This window comes from Gopherus evgoodei, chromosome 9 (assembly GCF_007399415.2).
Source record: "Gopherus evgoodei ecotype Sinaloan lineage chromosome 9, rGopEvg1_v1.p, whole genome shotgun sequence".
Classification (NCBI taxonomy): Eukaryota; Metazoa; Chordata; order Testudines; family Testudinidae; genus Gopherus; species Gopherus evgoodei.
In genome coordinates, this window is record NC_044330.1 from 28,911,820 (window position 1) to 28,927,300 (window position 15,481).

General features: G+C 43.2%; 1 protein-coding gene across 1 annotated transcript in view; it reads left to right on the forward strand.

The window, feature by feature from the left end:
* Window positions 1-15,481, forward strand: part of ANKUB1 (ankyrin repeat and ubiquitin domain containing 1) — a 31,235-nt gene extending 15,754 nt beyond the window's left edge. Inside the window, exons 4-6 of the mRNA XM_030574202.1 lie at window positions 1,534-1,648; window positions 3,811-4,728; window positions 12,981-15,481. Of these exons, the coding sequence (XP_030430062.1) occupies window positions 1,534-1,648; window positions 3,811-4,728; window positions 12,981-13,065 (1,118 nt within the window). The 3' untranslated portion in view covers window positions 13,066-15,481. The remainder of the gene's footprint in view (window positions 1-1,533; window positions 1,649-3,810; window positions 4,729-12,980) is intronic.

Below are 15,481 nucleotides of genomic sequence, written 5' to 3' on the forward strand. Positions count from 1 at the left end.
CTATACAAGGTACAGGGCAATGTTTAATTTGGCCCTATAACCACAATATTTAGAAAGGGAATAAATATAAAATAACCCAGACAAATACAAATTTACAAGCAAGTAATGTTTTGTTTCTAGGAGTATCTTAGTTGCTGGTCAAACACACATCTGATACCATTTATACAGTATTACAAAAATAAACATTCACCAGCAGACAATCTAAATGTAAACTGCTTATAAAACTGTTCAGAAAAAAAGCCTCAGGACTTGGTCAACAGTATACATACAGAAACTGAACCACTGAAATCATGAGCTAGGTAATCTGATCAATAATTCTACTATCTTGGGTCTGGCTATTGGTGCAGGGTTCCGAACCCAGTATATACACAGTAACATTCCAAACCAGAATAGAAACACTTTAGAGATCCAAAACTTAGAAGTCCAGTTTTGCAGTCCTGATGCATTCACAACTGCTGTTCCAGTCATTGCAAACGTGGGAGTTTCTGTGCATGGGAGCTGTCCGCACTCACGCTGATTTAACGCCCACATAACTCCATGGAGTTTAAGTGTGAACATAAAATCAGCCTGCTAGGAACAGGCTCTAAACGATTAAATTTAGAATCTCACAGCCTATCTGATATTTGCAGTTTTAAAACTGGTCCCACTTCTACCCCCAGAAACCAGTGGATGTTACAGCCATGAAAAAAAGATCAGGACTGAGACCAAAGTACTTTTAATGCCTTCTAATGGAAGTTTTAATTATAATACTTCCTAGAACAGGAAATTCCTGCTGAACTTCACTGCCCCAGATCTTTTACAGGAAGTTGGGTCTGTGACTATGTTTAAAATGTGAATATCAAATTATAGTGGATTATTAGTAGCAAACCTCAAGGTCCTTTCTTACTTACCATTTCTCTGGGTTTTTTTTATTTTGATTTAAATAATAAAAGACACTATACACAGGCTTTAGGTGCCCTGACACTCAATCGCATTTACAACCTAATACTTCCAGTGGCATTAAAAAGCAAACCATCAGACAGGAACAGTAGCACAACTTAACTAGCCAGCCAGCTACAAAAAGCTCCTTTCAGCTTCCTCCTATCCACCCATCATTCTGAGAACATATCCTCAACCCTCTCTAACACCCCTTTCAATAGACAGTTTTTCCTACGTGCCTGAAAGGTCACAAAATTCAGGCTATTTCAGACCAAGTAACCAATCAATATCCCATCTGTGTGCAACAGACTGCAAACATCTCCTTTTTTGAATATAAACTAGCCAAAACTAACACCTTTTCAGATTGTTTGTTAGTTTGGTAAATTCACAGTGTTAGGGGGCTTATAGTCTCTTTTCTGGCCAGCCACTAGAGGACAAGCTATTCGCAGGTGTGGCCTGACATTCCCTCCAGTGGAGGTTTGTGGTACACATACCCTTCAGCCAGTAGGTTGCAGACAAATATCCTTTATATGCAAATGAGAGGTTTAGAATTTATAAATTGCAAAAATAACAAAGCTGGAAGCAAGCTAAGTGATTGCATCTTGCTGTTGGTAGGCACAACACTTCGTCTGGATGTGTGGGATGGATGGAAAGAATTCCTGACTGGGTGCCTCTTAGGAAACAAGCATACAGTCCAACGCTTCCTGTCTGATGAAGAACCAGTACGCAAGTACGTTAACTAATTGCATTTGGTTTTTAGCTCATTTTAATTTCTCCAGTCCAAGCACCTCTGTTCTCTAATAATGTCTTTTGAAAATTGATTATGTCTTGGATTTAACTGCCAGTTTACTTTAGTTTTTTAATGTAAGGTGCTATTCAAGCAATTGAAATATCTCCTAAAGGGAGTATAGCAAAAATATCCTCATAATATACAAAATATATCCGCTACCATTTTAGTAATTTGGAGCCTGATCCATATTGATTTCAGTTGACTGTGGATCATGCTTTTATTTTACAACAGGAGTGTATGTATTTTAAAAAGTCACTCTTATTTGGACATTTGGGAATTGTAATGACATCTCTGAAGACTGTCCTAAAGATCACCATCACTTCTTCACAATTGTTTTTAATAAACTGTTCTTGCAACCAGGTATTGTTTATACTAGCCTTGTAAAATTCTACTTACTCATCACCTGGAATGAGTTTTTCCTAGGTAAGTAAAATATAATTAGTTTTAAGTTGTTATGGTAAAAGGGACCAGGTAGCTTTTGTGACTGTGCCAATGCATTTTCATGGATAATTTGCAAGCCAATGCCATATTTAATGTCCCCTTAAATAACTCTGAACACATATAGACTGTATTGCAGTACATAGCTTTGGTGAGAGATACAAAGGAGAGAAAGGATCCCAGATCTTATCAGTGCAAGGGAAAAGCATCCTATTACTGACCTAACAGGATAAAGAAGATCACTTGACTGTGAAAGATCTTTAGACATGACATAACATAGTAAGATTTATTCTAAATTAAATACAGTATATCAGTCTTTGCCCTTGTAAGAAATCACAGCACTGCATGGTAGTGTGGCACCATGTTTAGAACATGGCTACAGACCTTGTGGAACTTCTACAGTGTCCCTTTGTAGTATCTAATTATTAATGCACTGTAGGATATAAAAGGACAAAGTATGAATAACATACTTGAACAGAGTATTAAGCTAGAATAGAGTAGCTCTCTATCAGTGGAATTGTAATGAAAGATGCAATATAATGAAAATAATTGTCATATGGATTACAGTATATGAGATAATATCTCAGTGTCGATATTACTCCCTACCTAGATTGTGGTGATAGTCTAAGAAGGTTTATTTTTCTATTAAGTGGCAGTGGCTTTGCATAACAAGTGGTTTCTACTGTCTTTACCAAGAACAAGGACACACACAACATAAGGAATTGTTAGATAAGAATTAGCTGGACAAGTCTATCCTCTTTACATGTATTTTAACCCTCGTCCCCTATTTAGTACCTGTATCATTTAATCTCCTCCCCCACTTTTAAAATGTCCAGTTATTTGTCTCTGAAATACTTGCACTCTTTTTACACTGGTCTTTAAAGATCTTGTGTACTCATCTCACATTTTTGAATGTCATGTGGATGTGAAACGCCTTACCGTGTGTAAACTGTAAATCCTGTTCCACCTTATGAAACCCCACTTCACCCAGGATACCTCTAGAGCAGGGATAGGCAACCTATGGCACAGGTGCCAAAGGTGGCTTGCAAGCTGATTTTCAGTGGCACTCACACTGTCTGGATCCTGGCCACTGGTCCAGGGGGCTCTGCATTTTAATTTAATTTTAAATGAAGCTTCCTAAACATATTAAAAACCTTATTTACTTTATACACAACAACATTTTAGTTATATATTATAGACTAATAGAAAGAGACCTTCTAAAAAGGTTAAAATGTATTACTGGCACGTGAAACCTTAAATCAGATTGAATAAATGAAGACTCGGCACACCACCTCTGAAAGGTTGCTGAGCCCTGCTCTAGAGGGTCATCTTAAAATCTTCTCTCCACAGACTGTAAAATCAGCATATGCCTCTGTTTTCATTTGTGGATAACAAATATGATCAACAGTGATTAAGCCCTTTTAACAAAGGTAAAAATTACTTATTCATATGGGGACCATATTATCCAATCAGCCCATTAGAGCACAAAATTATGAGGCTTACAGACATATCTTGGCATATGTTTGGCTGAATATTTTTGTGCTGTCATTCTGCAAAGAAATATACATAATTTTGAAAGGCAGTATTTTTCTAATGCTAATGTTATGTTGGATTTCTTTAGTTTCTTCTGTTAAATTATTTTTTTGCATGGTTTTTTTTTTCAGATATCAGAAGAGGGTGGCTCTTTACATGGCAGCATTTTTTGGGCACCTTGAGCTCGCAGCATGGATCCTGAAACAAGGAGTGAGACCCAATGCGGCAGTGGGTGTACATCCCTACCGAGAATGGTGTCAGGAAACACATCATCCAGATGTAACTAAATGTCCAGTTCATGCAGCTGCAGAAGCAGGCCAACTAATTATACTGAAGGCCTTTGTCAATTATAGTGTGTTATGCTTAGAGTGCCAAAATCCAGCAGGGCAAATTCCTCTGAACATGTGCATCAAACACAAACATAAGGATTGTGTGCTATATTTAGTTACCAAAATGTGGTCAGTGGTTTCTTATCCTAATTTTTCACTTCCCATGAAGATCTACATTAAATTAAAGCAGTGGCTGCTTAGGGCTCAGAGTCACATCCTTACCACGAAATGGCTTAACCAGGCTGCAGTCTTCAGAACACGAGTGGGGGACACTGTTATCGTGGATGGCTTCACTAAGCCAAATATGACTTCCAAAGCCAGGATCAAGGCAGCAGGCAATAGGGACTATAAATTACCAAACCTAACTGATCAAACTCCACATGGGAAAGAGTCATGTCCCTTGACAGTTACAAAGGGGGAGCAAAAAGTAATAAAGCTCAAATTACCTCCGTGGGAAGACGCAAACGTATACAGACTTCACCAAAAGAAGAATATTAGAAAGAAGGCTGCTCAGCCTAGAAAAGATGAAAGTATGGACCAAAACATGTGTTTAGCTAAAGTTCCTTTGCCCCCTATTTCTAGCCTCAGAAATTCACACCCTCCTTTCTACTATTCAACACCTAATGCTAAATTGCTCTTAAATTCCTCCTCTGAGTGTTTCTCAGAACACAATGGAAGAACTCCAAGAGATAATGCAATCTACTGCTTAGCTATTGCCAGGTATGGTATTCTCTTTTGTTTTCCTTCTTTATTTATGTCCCTCCCAGGTGCTTATATTTTCTTCTCCCAGTGTTTGCTCATGTCCATTCCATATTACATGTGGGTGCGCCCCAGGCACAGTCACTGGAGATTTTTCCTTCAGTGGTATCGACTGGAACAGCTTTAGCACCCTCTGATGCTATGCGCTCGTGCGCTGGTATAAGGGACCTAGATAAACTGCACCCTCTCAGTTCCTTCTTACCGCCCAAGATGGTCGCTGGAACAACTCCTCTTGCCTTGGCAAGGCTTTCATCTAGTGGCTTTGTTATTCCCTTCTTTCTTCGCAAGTTTAGTTACCTTTAGTGTATGTATATATATACAACTTTAGTGTGTATATATAGTTAGACCCCACAGTTGCGTAGAGGGCCATGCCTCAGTCTCCAGACTTCAAATCCTGTGCCTCCTGTGGCAAGCCTATACCAGTGAGCAACCCAGACTCCAGCTGTCTGAGGTGTCTGGGGGAGGCTCATGTGCAAGAGCATTGCCAGATCTGCCGCCAGGGGTGGGATGTGGAATACATATCTGCAGCCACATCTCAAAGAACAACTGTTACAACAGGTAAGTAACTGTATTTTCTAAGTATAATAATATGATTTGAAAAAGCAGCAAAGAATCCTGTGGCACCTTATAGACTAACAGACGTTTTGGAGCATGAGCTTTCGTGGGTGAATACCCACTTCCTCAGATGCATCCCTCTGATACTTGACAAATATGATTTGATTTACAGTTCTGTTTTGTCCTCGTTATTAAAATGCATGAGAAAAGGAACCAAAATACGTAGAAGCTGATCCAAAAACTATCAGGTTTTTTAAAGCTGTATTTTGTTTGTGTGACGTTACAACTGGTCACTAAAGGTTTTTAATCATGGACTGGTGAATTATAATTGGCACTTTCTTGGAAGTTACAGATGTCTCTGCAAATATTGGCTAAGGTGGATGAAGTAATACCTTTTATTGGACCAAACATCAGTTGGTGAAAGAGACAAGCTTTCGAGCTACACAGAACTCTTAAGTCTGGGAAGGGTACTAAGGTAAATGGTCCCTTAGAATATATGCTAACAATTTACGCTAAACTATCTGTTTGACCTTGTATTTAGCTGTGACACTCTGAATACCTTTCCCTGACCTGAGGAAGACTCTGTGTAGCTTGAAAGCTTATCTCTCTCATCACCAGAAGTTGGTCCAATAAAAGAACGATCATTTTCCCTCCAGAAACTTTTTTTCTTCCTTTACTGTAATTAATGAATCTGAGGTGTAAAAAGGTCCTCACTCACCTTGTCTCTCTTATACCCTAGCACCCACACGGCTACAACAACATTATGGATAGATGGTTGCAGGAAATTTTTGTAGGATATGTTTGAGGGATTACTGCCACCTACTGGTAGCAGTTATTAGCATGCATATCGGTTACAATTGAGGCCTCGTACTGAGAATAATCGTTGATGGAAGAACAACATTATGTAACCAGAATCCTTGCACTTAGCCAATGCCTTTCAATCTAGAAATATAAGTAGTAAGATTCAGAGAAGGCTGAAAAAATTCTTAAACAACAAACATAGAAGAACTAGGTACAGGGGTGAAAGTAAGGCAGTATGGGCTGGTTCAGCGTACCAATAAAAAGTAGCCACCAGTACTAGCCCGTACCGCTGACTTTAAAGCGCTGCCACAGCAGGGATTTAAGGACCCTGCTTAAAGCGCTGCCATGGCAGTACTTTAACGTTGCTGCCTCTTTTGCACCCCCCGTCGGCGGCCCTGCCGGGTCCCTACCAGCAGGGCTGCCAATGGGGGGGCGCAAAAGGGGCAGCAATGACCCGGCAAGGCTGATGATGGGGGGGCGCAAAAGGGGCAGCCAGTGGGGCAGGGCAAAAGAAGTCGCTTCCCTGGGGCTGTGATTTAAAAGGGCCTGGGGTTCCAGCCTCTGCTGCCACCGCTGGCTAGAGCCCCAGGCCGTTTAAATTGCTGCTGGAGTGCAGATGGACTTGCTGTGGGATGCTGACTCCAGCCCCGCCCCTTCTGCCTGAGGCCCCGCCCCTTCCAGGTGGGCCAGAGTGGCCCCATGCCGGTAAGAGCTCCATTTTACTTTCATGCCTGACTAGATAACACAGTAAATTATGAGTGAGGAAGTACTACACATTCCCAGGAATATTAAACATGCACAATAAGAGGAGGGTTATGCAAATTATGCAGAAGAAGTTAATAAGACACTTTTAAAGGAAAAATAATTACCTTGTTGAATCTGCAACTAAGTGAAGACATCAGAATTTGGACCGATATGAGGGAATTAAGTGCATGCCTAATTTTAAGTACCATTGGCTTCAAAGGCACTCCTCATGGACTTAAGTTTCTTGATGAATTAGGGTGTTAGTGTTTATTCAGTCAATGGGAATTTGTCTCAGTAAATGTTGAGTGAGGAGTTCAGGATCTGGCACATTGTTATTGTCTCCTTTCATTTTAAAAATCAAACTGTTGGGAGGAGGATGGACTCCTTTGCCCTCAGGGGAAGAAAGTCGCTGTGAAACTGTTAAAGGGCAGAAAAATGTCAAGAAAAACGGATGATCTTGAATTGCTGTTAGTAATAGGTGGCAGGAAGTATCTGTCAGATTTTTTTTTATGGCTGAAAGACAGGAAGAAGAGAAATGTATGATTCCAAGGTGCAAATGGAAACATTGGGAAGTGTGAAGTGAGCCCGTGCCAAGCTTGAGTCTATTTTCACTAAGCGATAACTCAGAGGTTCCCAAACTTTTTGCTGGCATGACTCCGTTGTAATGAACTATTTTCTCCTGAGAGCCCAGACAGCATTGAGGACTCCATTTTGGAGAGCAAAATGGCATTCTCTGCACAGTGTGAACTTGCATGCCCCATACACATAAGGTTATATACCGCATGGAGGATGCCATTTTGCTTTACAAAATGGCGTCCACCGCACAGTGTGACCTCACACTTATGGCACATGCAAGGTCATACTGTGCAGAGGTAGGGTGACCCACCTGTTCCTAATTGATCAGGACAGTCCCAAAATGTACATTTCAAGTCCAGGTCAACATTTGTCCCAAATTTCCTGCAGCGCCATTCTGCGCCTGCCCAAGGCTCAGGAGTGATGCCAGCCTTTTCTTGGTGGGGTGGATGAGGTGGGCCTTAGCCCCCCCACAGGCCATGAGGCCCTGTCCCCTGCTCCTCCTCTTCCCCCTAAAGCCCTGCCCCTGGCCAGGCCAGAAGCTGGAGCCAGGCAGTAATGAGAGCCACTCAGGGAGCCCAAAATGCTGTGTGAAGCCCTGGATGATTCACCTGCCCTGAGTGGCATGCCCCAGGGACAGAGACACAGGCCAGGGACTCCTCTTGGGTACCCTGACCTCCCACCCATGGCAGGTGGAGGGTCCAGTGCTGCCCACCAAGGCCGCTGGGGGCGAGGGGGGAAGTGGGGCAATTTGCCTCAGGCCCTACAGGGGCCTCTACAAGAATACAGTATTCTATAGTATTGCAACTTTTTTTTATGGAAGAGGCCCCCGAAATTGCTTTGCCCCACGCCCCCGAATCCTCTGGGCAGCCCTGCTCCCCACTGCACTCCAGGCTCCCTAGGCGACTCTTACCATTGCCCAGCTTTGGCTTCTGGCCTGGCCAGAGCCTCAGGGGGAAGTGGAGGAGCCAAGGGGCAGGGCTCCTGCACGTGTCCCATTTTTGCATGTTGAAAGGGTTGTCAAATATAGTACCTATCTATAAAAAAGGGAATAAGGACAGCCCAGGGAATTATAGACCTGTCAGCTTAACTTCAGTACCTGAATTCAAACAATCAATTTGAATAAGGTAAGAATCAACATGGCTTTGTCAAGAACAAATAATGTCAAACCAACCTAATATCCTTCTTTGACAAGATAACAAGCCTTGTGGATAGGGGGAAAGCAGAAGATGGTGATATATGTTAACTTTGGTAAGGCTTTTGATATTGGTTTACATGACCACAGAAACAAACTAGAGAAATATAACCTAGATTAGCCTATTATAAGGTGGATGCACAACTGGCTGGAAAACCATACTCAGAGAGTAGTTATCAGTGATTCACAATCAAGCTGGAAGAGTGTATCAAATGCGGTCCCACAGGGATCAGTTCTGGGCCCACTTCTGTTCAAATGATTTGGATAATGGTATAGAGAGTATACTTATAAATTTTATGGATGATACCAAGCTGAGAGGGATTACAAGCTATTTGGAGGACAGGAGTAGATTTCAAAAGTGGAACAATGGTCTGAAGTAAATAGGATGGAATTGAATAAGGACAAATGCAAAGTACTCCAGTTAGGAAGTAATCAATTGTACAAATAGAAAATGGGAAATGACTGCCTAGGAAGGAGTACTGCAGAAAAGGATATGGGGGTTACGGTGGATCACAAACTAAATATGAGTTAACAATGTAATAGTGTTGCAGAAAAAGCGAACATCATTCTGGCATGTATTACCAGGAGTGTTGTAAGCAAGACATGAGAAGTAATTCTTCCACTCTACTCAGCACTGATAAGACCTCTGCTGGAGTATTGGGTCAAGTTCTGGGCACCACAGTTTGGGAAAGATGTGGACAAATTGGAGCAAGTCCAAAGAGAAGCAACAAACATAATTAAAAGTGTAGAAAATATGACCTATTAGGAAAAATTGAAAAATAAAATGGGTTTGTTTAGCCTGGAGAAGAGACGACTGAGGAGGGACATGGTAAGTCTTCAAGTATGTAAAAGGTTGTAAGAGGAGGGTGATAAATTGTTCTCCTTAACCACTGAGGACAGGACAGGACAAGAAGCAGTAGGCTTATATTGCAGCAAAGGAGATTTAGATTAGACATCAGGAAAATCTTTCTAACTGTAAAGGTAGTTAAGCACTAGAATAAATGGCTTCTGGGGGGGTGGTTGTGGAATCTGTCATTTGAAGTTTTTAAGAACAGGTTATACAAACACCTGTTGGGGTGATCTAGTTAATGCTTAGTCCTGCCTCAGTGCAGGGAACTGGACTAGATGACCTATTGAGGTCCCTGCCAGTCCCCCTACATTTCTATGGTTTTCTGATTCTAGTCGCCATTCTTAAGTAGTAATGGGGTACTTTATTGTCAGATCAACCTCCTTCCCCATGTTCAGGTGTTCCTAAACCTCTGACTGCTAGAACCTGGGACTGGAATTCAGTACATTGCTCTGTTCTGTTCACTCCCTCTGAAGCATCTGACACCAGCCACTGTCAGAAGACAGGATACTGGGCTAGTTGGATCATTGGTCTGATCCAGTATGGCTGTCCTTATGTAGTAAAACCAATGGTAGGAGTATGGAGGAGGAACACCCCACGTGCATTTCTTCAGAGTTCTCTATTAATTGTTGGAAGAGGGAGGGTTGCCTTGTCTTTGGAATGACTGGCTGTTCCACCTCCATATCCCTGTACAGAGGCCCTGGACCTTCCTCTCGCTTCAGTGGAGATGCACAAACAAGACTTTTTCTGGCCAAGGCTGCTCCCAAGCAACCCCCATTGGTTGGGAACAGCAAACTGTGACCATTCGGAGCTGTGGGGAGCCATGCCTGCGGACGATCAATGTCAGCAAAATGTCTCACAATCTGCAATCAAATTACCCTGATGGGCTGCATGCAGGCTGCAGGTGGGACGCAGGTTGCCCACCACTCCTGTAAAGCCATCCTTGCTGCAGCTGCTGTCCCTAGCACCACGCTGCACCCCTGCCTTCCAGACCGGCCTGCCCAGGTGCCATGTAGGTCCCAAACTCTGAGATGGGACACAGGGTGCTGAAGTGGGGCATGGCCAGGCAGATCCCCATGAGGAACTCATGTGCAGGAGCCAGTCCCACAGCAGCAGCAGAGAGGAGCAGAACTGGCCACCTCATTGCCCACTCAGGTTTGGCCCCACCATCAGCCCTCTGTCAGGATAGGGAGGGGGATAAATGGTATTGCAATCTGGTGCAGGGGAATCGCAGTGCCACTCAGGTTTGGCACCGTGTCCCTTCCATCATGACACAAGGCTAAACTTCAATAGTGCTGCAATGCCCATGCACCTAGTCACAACACCACTCACTCAATTTAATCCCTGTAGCACTCCCTCCTCTGCTGTTATGACCAAATCTGAATGGGCAGTGGGAAGGCCAGTGCTGTTCCCCCTCACTGCTGCCCAGCAGTACGCACCGTGCGTAACGTGAATATAGCTGTAGGTGCCACAGATCTCTGCTCTAGCAGAGGAGACAGATGCATGAATCTGAAGGCCATGATCTGGGCCACAGACAGACACATTCTATTACCAAAACAGTAGTGTACGCATTGTGTAAATGAATCTGCTGATTCAGACTTTGGGCTTATGCTCTATCAAAACTGTTTGCTTCTTTTTAGGCAATAATAAACAATCCTTGAGGATTTCAGAATAAAATATATTAATATTAGTACTAGCAATATATGTATCTAGCTTGACAAAGTAATGTGGTAATATGATAAAAATGCTTTAAAATATACGTTGTGAATGCGTTTTTTGAGGTTATAAAAATAATACTAGATGAACAGACATTGTAGATAAAAGATGCGTGAAAAATGGTTTTAATTTATAACTGGATAAAATCTATCATATTTCTTCTTTACTGTTATTTCCCATACATTTAATTGATTTTCTAAATTTCCTGTGAGCAATTGTGTGTCTAATTTGTGCAACGACTCCAGCAGTTCCAGTGTGCACTCATATCAGGTTGCTGCTCATGGCCTGTTTGTATCTAACTATATAATATGCACATTCAATTACTTTCAGTCATGGTATTGTACACACAAATTAGACAACTAATTGTGCATAGTCAGACTGATAATCAGGCCATTAGTGAGAAGAATTGTATATCATGAATTTGATCTTGCTTACTTGGGAAAAATACCCAGTCAAGTCAATGGAAGTTTTGCCTGCGCAAAAGGTGCAAGATACACCGTATATACTCATTCATAAGCTGAATCTTTTTAGTAAAAAAGGAAAGCACCAGAGAAGGGGGTCGGCTTATGAATAGGAAAGGAGAGGGAGAGGTGGGACACAGCCCCTCTGCCCAACAGAGGGAGCAAGGAGAGGCAGCGCAGCCAGCAGAGACAGAAGGGAAGAGGTGGGGCCAGAGTCTCTCCACTTCTGGCCACACTGCTCTCCCTTCAGCCTCCAAAGCAGCTGCAGCTCCAGGGCTGGCAGCATAGGCGTACGCAGCACATTTCATTAGAGTGTGCACTCAGGGAATTTTATTTAATTTTTTTAAAGGCAAACATCATAAAGGCTGCGGTGCGGGAGGGTTGCGGGGTGTGGGAGGGGGTGTGGTGTGCAAGAAGGGGCTCAGGGCAAGGGATTGGGGCAGAGGAGGGGTTCGAGGTGCAGGCAGAGGGCTCAGGGCAGGGAATTAGAGGGGCGGAGTGCAGGAGGGGTTCGGGCTCCGGCCTGGCACTACTTACCTGCAACGGCATGGTCCCTACCTGCCTGCCCTGGCCCCGGGCCGCGCCGCTCACCACATCCCTGCACGACCCCGAGGAGGGGGCACAGGGCTCCACATGCTGCCCTTGCCATGCTCCAGGTACCTCCCCCGAAGCTCCCATTGGCTGCGGTTCCCTGTTCCCTGGGCAAACCTGGCACACCCTGTGCACATGCCTATGGCTGGCAGGCTGCAGCTGTGTGCCGCTTGCCTCCGCCCCCAGAGCAGGCTGTGGCTGCACCGCCCAGCCCAGCCTGCTGGAACATGCTGCGGCCGCACTGCCCAGCCTGTCCAAGCAGTTCCAGCCAGGTCAGAAACATTCTCCCCTGGCCCTCCCCAGATAAGACAGGAAGGGATGGGATGGGGACAGTGTGGGATTCCTGGGCTAGGGGTGGGGTCATGTGGGGGGTGGTCACAGGGGTTACTCCCCTGACTCCCAGCTTCTCCCCCCCAAAAAATTTCCCCACCAGTTGCTGTCTCGGCCCATCAGGGTAAGCAGCTGGTGTGCCAGGACACATTGTTTACTTAGGTTTACCTCTGTGCCTGTGGATACTTGAGGTAAACAAACCATCTTGGCCCCCTAGCAGCTTATCCTCATGGCTCGGGAGCCAAAGTTTGCTGACCCCTGAATTATAGGGTTGGCTTATGAACGGGTTATAAAAAATTTCCGTTTTTACTTATCCATCTTGAGGGGTCGGTTTATAAACTAATCAGCTTATGATCCATATATATATAACAGTTAATTTGTCCTGTCACTTGTCTTGCAGTGCATTTAAAGAGAAACCATGGCTTCAACAACTGGGAATTGCAAGAACCCTAGCTAAGAAGAGTGTCTGCAAACCTGTATACTGATGAAGGCCTGATTTCATATTGAATGTTTCCAGGAACCTGTAGTTTGGGAAGAGAGCCTATGCTTGAATGCTCTAACATTATCAACAATGTCCTATTCGACAAGCATCCTAAATTCAATGACATAGTATACAGATATGGTCAATGAAGGTATATTAACAATTAATACATTACATGAAGATAACGTATAAATCATTAGTGGATGCTCTGGGCTTCATCTGTTTCAGATGTTTGATCTCTTTAGCTCTAAAGAGAATAAAGATTAAATCATGTGACAAAAATAATTCTGAAAAACTGAATGCAACATGTAAGGGAAAAAGAATGACTCATTAGATTAGTGTGAACCAAAGGTTTTCGGCATTGTATAGCACCACTGTGAGAGAAATATTAGATCACCAAGGACTAAGCTTTAATGTGCCAAGCAAAGCCTGTGAGAATCTCCTATTGAACCTGTAGTCATGCTTGCAGACTTCATCCTCCAGCACTCCCTAGGAGTTTAAAAACCTTCCACTCCTCTCTCTAAAACAGTTTCAAAATGACTTTGATCAAAACCTTTTCTACAGCTCTTGCTATCCTGAAGAGCCTGGCCTGTGTCTCTCTACCTCATTGAATCTGTCCTTTTTTAAGTCTCCTCTGCTAATCTTTCTTTCTCTCTTCCATTGAGATATTTATTTAGGGTCCTCATTCTGCCAAACCTTACTTATATGAGTAATCCTTACTTGTGCAGTCCCATTGAACTCAAGGGACTAGTCCTGTGTGCAGTAAATGTGTGAACAGGAGTGTTTGCAAGGCCTTGTCTACGCTTGAAATGCTAAGCAGCACAGCTGCAGTGTTTTAGTGTTGAAATTCATTACAATGATGGGAAGGATTCTCTATTGGCGTCGTTAATCCACCTCCCCAAGAGCCGATAACTAGGGCTACATCGACACACAGCCAGGATCCACACACTGAGATTGATCCACCGGTGGTCAATTTAAGGGGTCTAGTGAAGACCCATCAAATTGACAGGGATCGCTCTCCAGTTGACCCCTGTACTCTACCTGATGAGAAGAGTAAGGTGGGCCTATGGGAAAGTTTCTCCCGTTGACCCCCCGCGGTGTAGGCCCCGCTTTAATTCGACCTAAGGTACGTCGACTCCAGCTATGTTGTTCACGTAGCTGGAGTTGCATAGTGTAGGTTGACTTACCGTGGTAGTGTAGACATAGCCTAGGTCAATACAAGAATTCTTCTGTCAAACCTAGCGCTATCTACAGTGGGGGTTTGGTTGGCTTAACTACATCACTCAGGAGTATGGATTTTTCATTCCCCTGAGTGATTTAGGTGGATTGACTTCACATTTGAGTGTAGACCTGGCCTAAGAGGCTGGCTTTTATTGTCTGACCCCAGTCATTTGATATGGGAAAGGGTTAAAAAAAGTTAACACCCTTGTCACATGATAGAGCTGACTATCCACTGACTTGATCAGCTAATGTTACAATGAGTAAGACTTATTTGAATGAGTAAGAGTTAACATGATCAGGCTTTAACTGAGAGTATATTACTTATCTCTGCAAAGCATTTTGATGTACAGAGCCTGACTTGTCTTGCACAGAAATCATAGTTTTACCATTGACTTAAATGGGACAAGAACAGGGACCCCAGTTAGTGTGAAATATTCTATTTCATACTCTGTCACATGAACTGAATTAGAAGTACTGTAAAATACACAAAGAAAAAGGGGTCACACATTTAAAATCCTGCCATTTCATAAAATGAAATCTCCTGCATTGGCAGGCATATGGACTAGATTGCCTAATAAATCATTTCCATCTCTCAAAATGTCTCTGATATACAGGTAGCACTTTCAGATTGAAATTCTTTCCTGAAATATAGAATGATAAAATCGTGTCTGACGGCATGCCTCCACTGCCTGGTCAGCCTTAGTCTTTGGGGGTGTAAAGAACTGTGCACACCAAAGTGCTGTGCTATAACTCCCCCGTGTGGATGCTGCAGGGACAAGCAAAAAGATTTCTCATTTACATTAATATAGTCCTCTTCAAATAGGACTACGGTAATGAGAACTGGGAACCTTGTTCCCACAGCATCTGCACAGGAGAGTTACAGCACAGGACTTCGGTGCGCACTGCTGTTCACAGTCTCGTAGTCCAAACTGCAGGGCAGTGTAGACATGCCCTGAGATAGTATCTTCAGTGGTTCTGTGAGAAGCAGGAGTAACAATGTGTATGTGTGTCTTCCTGTGTATTTCTCCTCTGCTCCTCTCACTCCTATGAGAGAAAAGATGGACAGGTGAGCTATTAAATTAACAACTGAAATATGTTTGTTGGTTTAGCAACTGATTGCACTGTATATTGCCTGTGATTTTGACTTGTCAGTATTCTTGTCAATCAATGTCAACATGAATCACACACAAAAAATAAGA